Source organism: Coregonus lavaretus (assembly GCF_964263955.1).
Source record: "Coregonus lavaretus genome assembly, chromosome: 22".
In the NCBI taxonomy this organism is placed as follows: domain Eukaryota; kingdom Metazoa; phylum Chordata; class Actinopteri; order Salmoniformes; family Salmonidae; genus Coregonus; species Coregonus lavaretus.
Window position 1 is genome coordinate 17,335,530 of NC_140009.1, and position 14,947 is coordinate 17,350,476.

The window sequence follows — 14,947 nt, forward strand, 5'->3', positions numbered from 1 at the left end:
CTGGTTATATCCATGATGAGTCCACTATCTCTATGGTGAAATGTGCGTTTTTTTATTCTCAGTGCTACATACTCCTACATAAAGCCTACCTGGAGAGCAGGGGCAACATACGACAACTTATAAACTTTTTGGAAGACGCTCAAGTATAGCTACAAAAAAAAAAAGTAACCACAAAAGCTGCCTTCTCTGCTCATACAGTAGCCTACCAATAACTCATCCTCCTACCTAACCTTTCTCGACTTATAAATTAATTTTACCTATTGATTCTTGAACAATAAAACTTAGAAATGCCTCATGAGCTAAATTCAATTGTCGTACCACCATCAGAACCCAAAATATAAGCTTGTTTTAAAATGTAAACACACACTGTATAGCCTAGCTTTGAATTTGAGCACACCAACAAATGCCCATTTACTACATAAACCAAAGCTTTTCTACTTAGCCAAACCATTAAACATTGTTACAAGTAGGACAGCAGGTGGCAACAAAGCCCATTTATTCCAAGAAAACACTTTCACAAGACACATTGGTCAGACCTGTTTTAATTGTTTTCTTAAAGACATTAACAATCCATTTACTGTATGTACAATATGTAAACAAGAGCACGTGAGACAAAAATGGGGACAAATAAACATGCTCAGAATAATAGTCACTTTTGTTGTTTCCTTTACCCTCCAACACGCTTTATCATAGTCCGAAGTAATTTTGGAGTAGGCTTACATTGTTATTGAGTAACCACAACAACAACAACGAAGGTTGATGAGAGAAATAGATCTGACTGTCCGGACAGAGTGTCCAAGTGACATTCATATGAAGTCTTACAATGCATTTTCAAATAAAACTGATTTCCAGAGTCAAGCTGTTTTCAAGACATTTGGAACATTCACAAACAGTACTATAAAAAAAGAGAACCTCATATGCTTGTCGTAGCACTATAAATATTGTCCATGTGTCTTCTTACAAAAACTTTGTACACTTTTAACCATTTTATGTTTTTTATACATCACAGTTGGTTAAATTCTATGTAAACACTGAGTAACTATATAATATGAGTATGAACCAATAACGTACACACAGGGGGAGTGATTGCTAACTTAATGCTAACTTACTAAATGATGAAATCTTTTAAACTGCATTGACAATACCTTTTAAACTGCATTAACAAGACCTTTTAAACCCCATTGACAATGTAGAATTTACATTTGAAATCTTTTGGGTGTCCCAAAAATGGCTGGCACAATGTGCTGTTTCACTTCCGTTGGCAAATAACTATAAAGACTTGGGGTATATTTTAAAGAGCAGCATCAGTTTAAGATTGTTTAAAGGAAAATTCCACCCAAATGATGCAATACGCAGCATCATATGATGCAAAATGCATCATACCGGCTGTATTTCTGTATTTTGAAAGTTACATATCTTAAACTTGATTGCTGACATGCAAAACATTTTGGGACTATATCAACAATGGACTAATGAAACAAATACCAAAAGACAGTTTTTGGGTTGAGTTTTCCTTTAAGATTGTCAGAATATAGAAAACCTTGATGTCTGATCTTTTGATGCACTCTCCTGTAGATACCTATAGCGTTAAGGTAGGTAATAAGAGGGATATCAAATGGGGATGAAAGGAGGAGAGAGAGAGGGAATGAAAATGTACTACATCCAGATGAAATACAGTCACAAGGACAAGGTACAGCGCCTTGCAAAAGTATTCATCCCCCTTGGTGTTTTTCCTATTTTGTTGCATTACAACCTGTACTTTAAATGGATTTTAATTTGGATTTCATGTAATGGTCATACACAAAATAGTCCAAATTGGTGAAGTGAAATTAAAAAAATAACTTAACACATAAATAACGGAAAAGTGGTGCGTGCATATGTATTCACCCCCTTTGCTATGAAGCCCCTAAATAAGATCTGGTGCAACCAATTACCTTCAGAAGTCACATAATTAGTTAAATAAAGTCCACCTGTGTGCAATCTAAGTGTCACATGATCTGTCACATGATCTCAGTATATATACAGACCTGTTCTGAAAGGCCCCAGAGTCTGCAACACCACTAAGCAAGGGGCACCACCAAGCAAGCGGCACCATGAAGACCAAGGAGCTCTCCAAACAGGTCAGGGACAAAGTTGTGGAGAAGTACAGATCAGGGTTGGGTTATAAAAAAATATCAGAAACTTTGAACATCCCACGGAGCACCATTAAATCCATGATTAAAAAATGGAAAGAATATGGCACCACAACAAACCTGCCAAGAGAGAGCCGCCCACCAAAACTCACGGACCAGGCAAGGAGGGCATTAATCAGAGAGGCAACAAAGAGACCAAAGATAACCCTGAAGGAGCTGCAAAGCTCCACAGCGGAGATTGGAGTATCTGTCCATAGGACCACTTTAAGCCGTACACTCCACAGAGCTGGGCTTTAAGGAAGAGTGGCCAGAAAAAAGCCATTGCTTAAAGAAAAAAATAAGCAAACACGTTTGGTGTTCGCCAAAAGCCATGTGGGAGACTCCCCAAACATATGGAAGAAGGTACTCTGGTCAGATGAGACTAAAATTGAGCTTTTTGGCCATCAAGGAAAACGCTATGTCTGGCGAAAACCCAACACCTCTCATCACCCCGAGAACACCATCCCCACAGTGAAGCATGGTGGTTTTTGCAGCATCATGCTGTGGGGATGTTTTTCATCGGCAGGGACTGGGAAACTGGTCAGAATTGAAGGAATGATGGATGCCGCTAAATACGGGGAAATTCTTGAGGGAAACCTGTTTCAGTTTTCCAGAGATTTGAGACTGGGATGGAGGTTCACCTTCCAGCAGGACAATGACCCTAAGCATACTGCTAAAGCAACACTTGAGTGGTTTAACAGGAAACATTTAAATGTCTTGGAATGGCCTAGTCAAAGCCCAGACCTCAATCCAATTGAGAATCTGTGGTATGACTTAAAGATTGCTGTACACCAGGGGAACCCATCCAACTTGAAGGAGCTGGAGCAGTTTTGCCTTGAAGACTGGTCAATAATCCCAGTGGCTAGATGTGCCAAGTTTATAGAGACATACCCCAAGAGACTTTCAGCTGTAATTGCTGCAAAAGGTGGCTCTACAAAGTATTGACTCTGGGGGGGTGAATAGTTATGCACGCTCAGGTTTTCTGTTTTTTTGTCTTATTTCTTGTTTGTTTCACAAAAAAATATATTTTGCGTCTTCAAAGTGGTAGGCATGTTGTGTAAATCAAATGATACAAACCCCCCAAAAATCCATTTTAATTCCTGGTTGTAAGGCAACAAAATAGGAAAAAATTATAAAAAGGGGGGTGAATACTTTCGCAAGCCAATGTAAGTGAATCCTCCAGTCTAGCGCATAGACTTTCTGAGGATGATGAAGGATGGCTTGAAACATCGGATCACGAAGCAGACATTGAACAAAACGAGAGACAGGGGACGAGTCAGCTGAATCACAGAGGAGCAGGCCTTCATGCAAGGAGTGTACATGGCATTTAAAAGCCCTGAGCCTGACTAGGAGAGGGTGAGGGTGTCTGGTGGTTTTAATGCCTCTGTGGTCATACTGAGATTCGCTCGACATTCCCAGATTAGTTGGTCGCAGAGAGGCTTGGTCTATTGTAAATATCCTCTAGTCCCATTCCGACAGATACATACATTTAACAGAATGTAGGATTGTAGAGTAAAAATGTGTGAGTGCAGTGTAGTGGTTAGGGCACAGTAACACAGGCATTGTCCTTGCACTTGTCCACGCTGCAGGTAGGAGAGGGGCCTTTGTCTGTGGGGGCAGATGCTGTACCAGAGGGGGGCTGGTCGCTGGAGGAGTGACCTGGTGGTTTGGCTGAGGGGTCAGAGGTTGACTCCACCTCTGGTTCCTGCTGAGAAGCTGTTGCTGTCGGAACAGAGGGAGGAGGACATGAAACAAGTTCAGATAGTAAAATACAGAGAAAGACGATGTGTATGGTTTTGTTTGTGCGAGAGCAGGGACTTTTCTGACATTGTAATCCTTGGGTGGGCCTCCTAAGACTTTTTTCGGGTCACGCAAGTCCAAACAGTGTAAAAAAATATAGATATTTTTTGAACCTTTGAGAATTAACAATCACCAAAATAAAAACTAGACAGTCAGGGAGAATTAAATTCCTAAAACAATTAATTTAATAGTATTAATTTAGTTACACAGCATTATCCATGTAAAAATACATAGAATTGCAGGAAACTAGCTTGAAAACTGCAACATTTACTCTCAGCTCTGTGCCAGAATATGTAACATTGCAGGAAATTAGTTTTAAAACTGCAAAAAGAAATCTCAGCTCTATGGAGAGATTTGTAAAAATTGCAGGAAATTGGCTTAGAAATGCAAAAATGTCTCTACAGCGCCAAGACGGGGGCCTCAAATGTTCTCTAAAATGTAGCTGTGCCAATGGCAGACTGCGCTCATTGCCACGCCCCCCGCCATGCCCACCAACTAAACCCCTTTATGATCCAGAAAAAACCCTGGAGAGGAGTGGGGTTTGTCAGAAATGTTGGTGCACAGGACATTTTTGGTGCAAATTACGTATTTTGTGTGTTTAATAACTAAATTATTATTATTATAATACCTGACTGTGTGCAGGACTTCATGTGTTCTGGCCAGTGGGCTTGCTGGCAGGGGTAGTCACAGTAGCTGGTGTTCCAACAGCAGTAAAAGATGGCCTCCTTCCTGCAGTTGGCACACCACTGCTTCTTCTTGGTCTCATCCACCGCCTGCAGTTTCTCCACCTCTATCTGCTTCTTCACCTCCGCCACCAGACGCTCCCTCTCCTGCTCCAGACTCTGCCTCATCTCCGCCATAGTCAGCTCTATAGGACATGACACATTTAGAAAATCTATGAATAGAATTCACTTTATCGAATATAATGAATGAATATAAAAATGTGTACTATGCATGTGTTTTATAAAATTCTTACAACACATGCATTGAATTAGTATATTACACACACAGCTATAATGCACACACATGCATTATTAAAATGTTAGAAATACAGATATGAAGTCCATCTCATACACACATTAATTGGCTGACAAAGACAAACATACAGTACACTGAGTGTACAAAACATTAGGAACACCTGCTCTTTCCATGACATAGACTGACCAGGTGAATCCAGGTGAAAGCTATGATCTCTTATTGATGTCACTTGTTAAATCCACTTCAAAATCAGTGTAGATGAATGAGAGGAGACAGGTTAAAGAAGGATTGTTAAGCCTTGAGACAATTGAGACATGGATTGTGTATGTGTGCCATTCAGAGGTTGAATGACAAAAGATTTGAACGGGGTATGGTAGTAGGTGCCAGGCACACCGGTTTGTGTCAAGAACTGCAACGCTGCTGGGTTTTTCACACTTAACAGTTCCCCGTGTGTATCAAGAATGTTCCACCACCCAAAAGACATCCAGCTAACTTGCATTGGAGTCAACTGTGGAACGCTTTAGACACCTTGTAGAGTCCATGCCCTGACGAATTGAGGCTGTTCTGAGGGCAACTCAATATGAGGAAGGTGTTCTTATTGTTTTGAACACTCACAATGATACCAACCTAAAAGATGTGTATATTTTTAAGGAAAGGGCAAGTATAACAAACCAAGATTGTGCTTCATCTCCGACAGCTCTTGCTGATGTAGCCACTGAAGCTTTTCGATCTCTATCCTCAGCCGCCGGATCTGGGCAGAAATGTTAAATAATAATAATAATATGCCATTTAGCAGACGCTTTTATCCAAAGCGACTTACAGTCGCTTACAATGTTCAACAGTTATCACAATGCAGTGAGACAGGAGAGAGAAGTGAACTTATGTTATAGACTCAACCAAAAGTCTCTTCACCAGCACTCACCTCTGCGATCGTGTTTCCTGAAGTGCTTTTGGAAAGGTCGTTGTAGATTTCTGTCATCGTCCCTTTTATCGTGTCCATCATCTGATCAGATGAGATTATTACAACTCACAGATTGATCACAGACAGGTAACTTTCCATATCAATATAACACAAATATCATCTGTGAATCTATAAACTTTCCCCTGTAAAGTTTCTATCTATTTATTCTGTTTAGACATATAGCATCAGGCTAACTCACTTTGCTGGTGTACTTTGCGATGTCAGCTGCCACATCTGCTGAAGCTGTGGGGATCTGGAAGTCTGCTGCCAGGTAAGACGAGGAAGAGGAGGAGGAGGAACCAGAGGTGACCAAGGTAACTGATGAGGTGGAGGTCTGGGGACCATCTTTAGGCTGCACAGCTGCAAACCACAGAAGAAAAGAGGGATGAGGAATGAAAGAAAACTACATTTCAGCTCATATGAACTAAGATGAGATGAATGTGTATGTGTTTACAGATGTTGTGGAGTTGTGTTTAGTGGACTCTGAGTTTCTATGTACCTTTTGCTGCCTGTCTGGTCTGGTAACGTGTACTGGAGGATGCCTGCAACTGCTGCTGTGACTGGAGCTGTTGTGGGCTGCGTGTCTGTGCCTGCGTCTGGGTTGGAGCCTGGACCGGAACAGGAACCTGTGTCTGGGTTGGCCCAGCCGGCTGCTCCTCCTGCTGTGCAGGCCACTTCTGTGAGGACGTCTGGAACTTGTTGGCAGGGTTCCACACCACTGCCCTCTGCACTGCCTGAGCCGTCTCTTTGGGCAGCAGGGGGCGCTGTTTCTTCACTGCCGACTGGGCTGAGGCAGCTGTGGAGGAGAGGGTGGGGGCTGGGGTCGGGGCTGCAGGGGTGGTGGTGAAGGCCGTGTTGGGCTGGCCAGAGCCTGTGCTGGAGGACAGGTTGAGTGTGGGGTTGATGAGGGGCTGACTGGGGTCTTTGGGGTTGGATGAGGTGGCGGAGGCTAGAGAGGGGGTCACTGCGGTGGGGAATTTGCCTGGTCAGAGAAAAAATACATAAGATTAAATAAAGACAGAACAACCAGTATTTTCCTCCTTTCTGATGAGCCTTTAGGCCTCAGTCGCTCAAAACATTATCATAAGAAGCAACTAGAGTACACAAAACAAAAGAAACAAGACATGAAATGAGCCCTCACCTTCCAGCTTGGTGCCAAGGGGCTCCTTCGTGGCTTTAGCGTCTACAGCCCCTGGCTCCCTCCTGGCCCTCTTACGGTCTCTGCCCCCCTGCTCATCACCCAGGTCAATCACCAGCTCCCTCTCTGAGTCGGAGTCCTGGTCTGGGCCAGCAAGGGCCCGGGGTGCGCCTGCCCTCCCCTCCTCTGGGGCCTTGGGCCTGTCTGTGGGGGACTGAGTCTGGGGCATCATGGGCTTCTCCTGGGAGTCTCTCTCTAGACCATTGCTGCCCTGTCTGTCTTTGAGCAGGGCTTCAGAGTTTTTTTTATCCCTGGTCCCTGTGACTGCCCCCTTGTCCTCTCCCTGTGTGCTCGCCTTGGGCCTCTTCCTCGACTCCCTCTCTGCTTTGTCCTTGTCATCATGGGCGGCGCTCTTCGGTCTGTGCTCCTCGTCGCTAAGGTACTCGCTGTCGCTGGAGTCTGACTTTTCGGAATCCTCAGAGTCACTGTGTTCCACACCCTTATATACGTCCTCAGAGATCTCATCAATGCCTGCACAGGGACAAAGAAACAACATATAAATCATAGTATTAATACATGATGAACATGAGCGTATCATTTATAGGCCTTCAAATGTGTCCCTCTAGATCAGGGACGGGGCAACTCCAGTCCTCTGGGACATGATTGGTGTCACACTTTTGCCCCAGCCCCAGCTAACACATCCGACTCCAATAATCAAGATCTTCAGTTTATAATGCAATTAGTTTAAATCAGCTGTGTTTGCTAGGGATGGGGAAAAAGGGTGACACCACTCCGGCCCAGAGGACAGGAGTTGCCAATCCCTGCTCTAGACACAATTCCTGAATGGTGTGGGTGAGTGTATGTGTGTACCTAGTTGGGCCTTGCAGCTCTCGATGGTCTTGTCCAGGCTCCTGATGGGTCTCTTGGGGGTGGTGAGGAGGAGTGATGACGCCTGTTGTTGTTGTTGATGCTGTACTGTCTCACTGAGCTCCTTCAGGTCCATCTCAGCCTTCACACGATCTGTGACAAACACTACAGGCTTCATACACATTTTGACAGATGGAATTTCATGACTTCTCCATGACTTTTAACCAAATAGAAGTAAGCATATATGTGGTATCGACACTGGGAAGCTGCTCTCTGATCCCATGTACCATTTCCTGTTGTTGTGCAAGGCACTTAACCCCCCCACCAAGTAGAATACCTATTAGGCAACTGAATAAAACACATGGGGTCAACCTGTGGGGTTGGGTTAGATGCAGAAGACACATTTGGGTTGAATGCATTAAGTTGTGCAACTGACTAGGTATCCCCTTTCCCTCAGTCTGGAGAGCTACTGGATCATACACATGAAAGTCAGTTTATCAAGGTCCGGTTGAGCAGCTCATTTCTAAAATGTGTTTTGTTACAGGGGGACTGGAACAAAAGCCTGCACACCCAGTAGTTCTCCTGGAGGATGGTTGACCACCCTTGATGTAAAACATTGCAACTTTACAACCAAATACGTTTTATGCCTTTATAAAATAATGTGCTCATTCAATATATCAAAGATCAAATGGCTATGGTAGGCTACAAATCTTTATATTCTGCTGAAACTAGCCCACACATTTTCTGCAGGAAATGTACCTTTTCTAGTTTAGTCATATTTATTTTAGCTACCTTAGAAGTGTTTACTTTGCAGGCTGATTAGTATCTATTACTTTGCAGGCTGATTAGTATCTATTGAGTTGCAATGTCCCATACATTGGATACCCAAATCAACTGGAAGTACAGTATCTACAAAACAAGTTTTACAGCCACATAATCCAAAAGAAAGGCTACATCTAATAGTTTTTCCTGAAACTACTGTTCGCAATTCACAAATTATTATTTTGATTCACATGATTAGATTCATCAAGATTAAACATAATCCCTAACTAATACAATGACGAAGTGAATCGTTTGCTTCGTCAAAAAGAATTGTTTAAATTAATCATTTGTATGACACTTTGCATGGCCTTATTCGCGAGTGTTGGTGGAAAGTTTTTTGGGACATGACGAAAACATTCATACATAATAATAATAATAATAATAATAATAATAACTAAACAGTTAACTAGAGAGATAACTAGCCAGGCTACAATATATGTTTTGAATTGGTTACCCAATTAGTCTGTTTTCTATCATATTCTATAGGCTAGGCCTACCTACTGCTGCAATCACGGAGGGGCTACAATGTCTGACTGTCTATCTCCTTGAGAAAGGCACACTCGCACACATGCAGGTGATGCTCGCGCACACACACAGACGCACTGAAGTGTCATATTCCGATCCTGTCTGATATGTAGATTTTTAGGTGATTGATCAAAAAAACTGTGCCTAAATTATTTACATTAAAATCAATTATTAAAATCATTTCCATGACCTTTCCAAACCTTTTCGGATTTGATCATTTTCCAAAAACTTTTCCAGGCCTGGAGAACATCATAAAAAAAATTCCATGACTTTTCCAGGATTTTCATGACCTTATGAACCCTGACACTAAAACTCAACCTCAACCAAAACATAACCCCTAACCCAGGGGTGGGCAAACATTTCGGCTCGAGGGCCACATCGGGATTTCGAAATTCAATGAAGGGCCGTACAGATTTTTTTGGGGACCGGTTTGTTTGTCAAAATCAATTTGAGGGGCAGAAAATGGCAGTTATTTGAAAATATATAGGTTCATAATAATTTGTCCATACTTTCTATATAGTTTTAGACGTTCACGTGTGGAGTGTATTATTATTTTTTTTACCCTAAATAATAATTTCCCAATCATAACCCTAAATAAAATAAAATAAAATAAATGTTTACTCAAACCTCCCGCCGGGCCGTAGTTTACCCTCCCCTGCCTTAAACAAACAGACAGCACAAGACAAGGTGCTACATAAGGGGATGGGTTAGATGGGACTCACCCAGGTTGAGGTTGAGGATGCTGCCTGTGCCCGGGGCCCTCTCCTGTTTGGGCACCAGACCAGGGGAAAAGGGCTTGGGGCTGCCCGTCATGCTGCCTGCATGGCCCATCTTCACTGAGGCAGGGGACGCTGAGGCCATAACACATAACACTTTTAACCTCCACAAATGGTTTGAGTCTTGGTCCTAACCTGTGTTTTGAATGTGACTATACTGTCTTAGTTAGTTATATGATGTGTTAGATTCAGGAGCATGTTAGTTACCGGTATAGTCCATAGACTCCTCCCCAGCGCTGTAGTGGAATGGGGGGTTTCTAGGCCCTCTCTCCATCCCATCCTGCTCCACGTCAGACCCTGTGTGTCCAGACGAGTTGGTGCTCATGGGAGAGCGAGGCATGTCCGTCAGAGAGATCCTCCGCCCCATCCCGCTCGACAGAGAGCTCTTGCCCAGGAGCATCTTGGGAGATGCGGTCATGTCGAAGTTGAAGCGCATCTTGTCAGGTTTCTCCGTCTTCACGGTCCCTGCGTCGGGGTTGGCCGGGTCCAGCAGCATCTGAAGCTGGTTGTTGGGCGTGTAGGGGGTGCGGAAGGGGGCGTAGTTGAACACCCCAAACTTCTTGCGGATGTTCTCCACATAGACCTCCATCTCCTGCATGGCGCTGTTGAAGATGCTCTTGGTCTTCTTCACAGAGAAGGGAATCTCCTTGGAAATGAGGTAGCAATTGTTAATGGGAACCCACGCCCTGCAGAGAAGAAACACAGAGAGACAGGTTAGGAGTAGGATAAGCAGAGAGTCCAATACCATACGAACGCAAACAGTACTTCAGTAAATAACTATGAAAAGTCCCTTCCATCTGCCACTTTCATTAAAAAGCAAGGCTCACCTGTCATGCTGTCCGAAGAAGCGTGCGTCCACCTGTCCGTCCTTCTCCCGCAGTGCTTTGGCTGGCCAGAAGGGGAAGCCCTTCAGCTTTGCCCACACCAGGGGGTGTGGGTGACCCTGAGAGGGGGGGGCAGACCAGGGGCACGGTGAGATAAAACAGCATAAACACAGACAGAGGAATAGGATTCGCAAAGATTTTCCTGGCTTTTCCTGTGCTTTAAATAATATTTTTGAGATTTGAAACATTATATTTAGGCTAATCTACATTTGTCTTCAGGACAAACCGAATTGTGACCTAAGTCACAGGACAAAAATGAACATTTACATCCATACAATTTATTGGCCAAAATAAGATGAGGAAACATGTCTTACACATGGCTCGCAAAACCAGTTGTCCCTCTTTTGGCACGAGGACAGGTAGCACTCCGGACAGACCTCAATTTCATTAACCTGAAACAAACAGCATTTTCCACATTACTGAAATAATACTGAAAAAAACAAACACACCACCGAATGGCATTTCAGTCTTCATGTAAAAACGATACTCACTTCATGTTCACAGATCTTCACAACAACCTTTGCTGTCGCTGTTAGTTTGTGATTTCCTGGAACAAAACCAAAAGACAGAAAAACATGTTTGTAAGAGCCAAGTTTTATTTCCAAAGCATGTAGCAAGCAGTACAATACGGAAACCGTGTTAAACATGTGTTTTGACCTACCTCCATTGTAGATGATGCAGTTGTGTAAGATCCATTTCATGTCAGCCAAGAAGGCTTCTGTGCAGCCATACATTTTCTTTTTCATATTCTACCGATATAGCAGAGAAAAATATGATTAGATTACACCAGAGCCATGTATTTAGAGAGTTGGGCCCATAGAACTAGGATTTAGAATAATTTAATAGGATCTCTATGGTTGGGCCATTAAAAGGGGCAATCATCCATTTTTGGACATAATGATATTATGTACCCATTGATTCTTGAAGAATATAATTTATTTAAAAAAAAATATGGATCATGAGGTTAGTTCAACTGTCGTACCCCATCAGAACTCAAAATATAACCTTGTTTTACTCTGTTTGTAAACAAAGTAAATGTAAACAAACACTGTATAGCCTAAAAACATGGTAAAAACTATCATTTTGATATCATGGATGGTCAGTCCTTGCATCCATAGCTCTATCTTTGAATTTGAGAGTGGTTACATTTCTCCAGCCCCATCCCCCTTGCTTTTTACCGAAACAGTGGTGGGGAGTACGCTTTGTTATTGTTTTAACTACTGATTGCCGCTTTAATGTTTCTGCATTATGATGCATTTACATGACACAACAAAATTCTATGGCAGCCATATTAGCGCCATGTTAACATTACATGGGGAATATTTAAACAACGCTATGTAACTGAATGTCTAGAATTAGACCAATATTCTGAATTTAAAAATGTGGCCCAACTCTCTTAGTGCCTTTTTCTCACCCATCTACACACAATATCCCATAATGACAAAGTGAAAACATGTTTGTAGAAATATTAGCACATTTATTGAAAATGAAATACAGAAATATTGCATTTACATAAGTATTCACATCTGAGTCAGTACATGTTAGAATCACCTTTGGCAGCGATTACAGCTGTGAGTCTTTCTGGGTAAGTCTAACATCTTTGCACACCTGGATTGTACAATATTGACACATTATTCTTGAAAAAAATATTCAAGCTCCGTCAAGTTGTTTGTTGATAATTTCTAAACAACCATTTTCAAGTCTTGAGCTCTATTCCATTTTTTGTTTTTACTCCCTAGTCCTTGCCGATGACTAGCATACCCATAACATGATGCAGCCACCACCATGCTTGAAAATATGAAATGTGGTACTCAGTGACGTGTTGGATTTTCCCCAAAGACAACGCTTTGCATTCAGGACATAAAGTTAATTTCTTTGCCACATTTTTTGCAGTTTTACTTTAGTGCCTTATTGCAAACAGGATGCATGTTTTGAAATATTTGTATTATGTACAGGCTTCTTTCTTTTCACTCTGTCAATTAGGTTAGGATTGTGGAATAACTACAATGTTGTTGATCCATCCTCTGTTCTCGTATCACAGCCATTAATTATACTGTAACTTAGGGCTGGGCGATATGTCGAATTCATTCGAATTTATGTTCTTGCGCGATATTCGAAATGCCTGTATCGCAGAATCATAATCATTTCGTTTTTATGAGAGTTTATGTCGGCTTGTTCTCATGTTGTCTTTTTGGTCTCGACTCGTTCGCTCCTTCTGTGCTGTGCACCTTCCCATTTACACCAGAGATCTGTATATAATGACGAGATGCTCATGTCTCCGCCCTAACAATGGGAGTCATTGTTCCAAAGGCGGGAAGGCAGGCGACAAGGCTCAAAATATTTTTGACAGATTTTAGCAAGAGTGAAACCTCTCGCTTCGCCTCTTTCCCCCAAGCCCCTCCCCCTACCACTCACAACAACCAAGATGAGAGATCACTTCTTCCTCTCAGACAAACGGTTTCAACTCGCTATTTGCATTTGATGTTTGGTTCAACAGAATCGGTCATATGGACAACGAAACACATGGATACATTATTTTACTGTAATAGAGGAGAAGTTAACCTTTCGAACCATACCCGGTTTGTTTCAACTCCTCAAATTTCGAGCAGAGCAGACACTACTAAAACGGATGTACCAATGAACATTAATTCTACAAAATGAATGTAAAGTTTGTCGCGCGCGCATTATGGTACCACGTATCGCTAGCAGCATTTTAGTCAAATAAAGATTGTTATACTAGCTGTTTGGATGACTGTGTTTTATAAATGTCCAATAAGTACAAAACAATGATATAAGGAATTGGCAACTTGTTTTCATTCTGAGAAATAAGGTAGGCCACTTGATTTCAACATCTGAACAAAGTGGAATGGCTAGCATGCTGTTCAAACAGTTGGAGACGGACAGAAGGTTGTGTTCATAACAATTCAACTGTTTTTCCTTGTTAGCTGAATTCAGAGTTTGTGAAATTATACCTAGATCCAAGTTGGATAAACTTGAAATATAAAGATTAGCTGGCTACTCCCTAGCACGCAGGCTTGTGCTTGAGAGATTGTTTATGAGACGAGTGTTCATTTTCCATAATGCCTGCTACATTATTAGTGAATGTGCATTATGCATAGTTCTGGTTAAATTTTTATTGACAGACCTGAAAGCCAGATCAGTGATTATTGCAAAAAAAAAGCTGGTAAAACTATTTTGATAAAATAATACAATTATTAGTGGAAGGCATATATTCAGCCTAGGTATAATTTCACAAGCTATGAATTCGTTAGATTATTTTTGACTGTTTGAAATTGGACCTTTAATTGTACAACAAAGCTTATTTAGAGAGAGAAAATGAAACAATCTAGATATACAGTACCAGTGAAAAGTTTGGACACACCCACTCATTCAAGGGTTTTCATTTATTTTTACTATTTTCTACATTGTAGAATAATAGTGAAGACATCAAAACTATGAAATAACACATATGGAATCATGTAGTAACGAAAAATGTGTTAAACAACAATATATGTTCTATTTTACATTCTTCAAAGCAGCCACCCTTTGCCTTGATGACAGCTTTGCACTCTCTTGGCATTCTCTCAACCAGCTTCATGAGGTAGTCACCTGGAATGCTTTTCCAACAGTCTTGAAGGAGTTCCCACATATGCTGAGCACTTGTTGGCTGCTTTTCCTTCACTCTGCGGTCCAACTCATCCCAAACCATCCCAATAGCCCTTACACAGCCTGGAGGTGTGTTTTGGGTCCTTGTCCTGTTCAAAAACAAATGATAGTCCCACTAAGCGCAAACCAGATGGGATGGCGTATCGCTGCAGAATGCAGTGGTAGCCATGCTGGTTAAGTGTGCCTTGAATTCTAAATAAATCACAGACAGTGTCACCAGCAAAGCACCCCCACACCTCCTCCTCCATGCTTCATGGTGGGAACCACACATGCAGAGATCATCCGTTCACCTACTCTGCGTCTCACAAAGACACAGCGGTTGGAACCAAAAATCTCAAATTTGGACTCATCAGACCAAA

General features: G+C 42.0%; 1 protein-coding gene across 1 annotated transcript in view; it reads right to left on the minus strand.

The window, feature by feature from the left end:
* Nucleotides 1-526: 526 nt before the first annotated feature.
* The window catches only part of LOC311150110 (MYND-type zinc finger-containing chromatin reader ZMYND8-like), a 32,535-nt gene continuing 18,114 nt past the window's right edge, over nt 527-14,947 (minus strand). The window contains exons 8-21 of the mRNA XM_084187396.1: nt 11,584-11,671; nt 11,414-11,469; nt 11,237-11,314; nt 10,866-10,981; nt 10,246-10,724; nt 9,985-10,113; nt 7,919-8,068; nt 7,052-7,579; nt 6,410-6,892; nt 6,110-6,270; nt 5,872-5,952; nt 5,622-5,700; nt 4,600-4,839; nt 527-3,893 (exon numbers count right to left, since the gene is read on the minus strand). Of these exons, the coding sequence (XP_084043522.1) occupies nt 3,712-3,893; nt 4,600-4,839; nt 5,622-5,700; nt 5,872-5,952; nt 6,110-6,270; nt 6,410-6,892; nt 7,052-7,579; nt 7,919-8,068; nt 9,985-10,113; nt 10,246-10,724; nt 10,866-10,981; nt 11,237-11,314; nt 11,414-11,469; nt 11,584-11,671 (2,850 nt within the window). The 3' untranslated portion in view covers nt 527-3,711. The remainder of the gene's footprint in view (nt 3,894-4,599; nt 4,840-5,621; nt 5,701-5,871; nt 5,953-6,109; nt 6,271-6,409; nt 6,893-7,051; nt 7,580-7,918; nt 8,069-9,984; nt 10,114-10,245; nt 10,725-10,865; nt 10,982-11,236; nt 11,315-11,413; nt 11,470-11,583; nt 11,672-14,947) is intronic.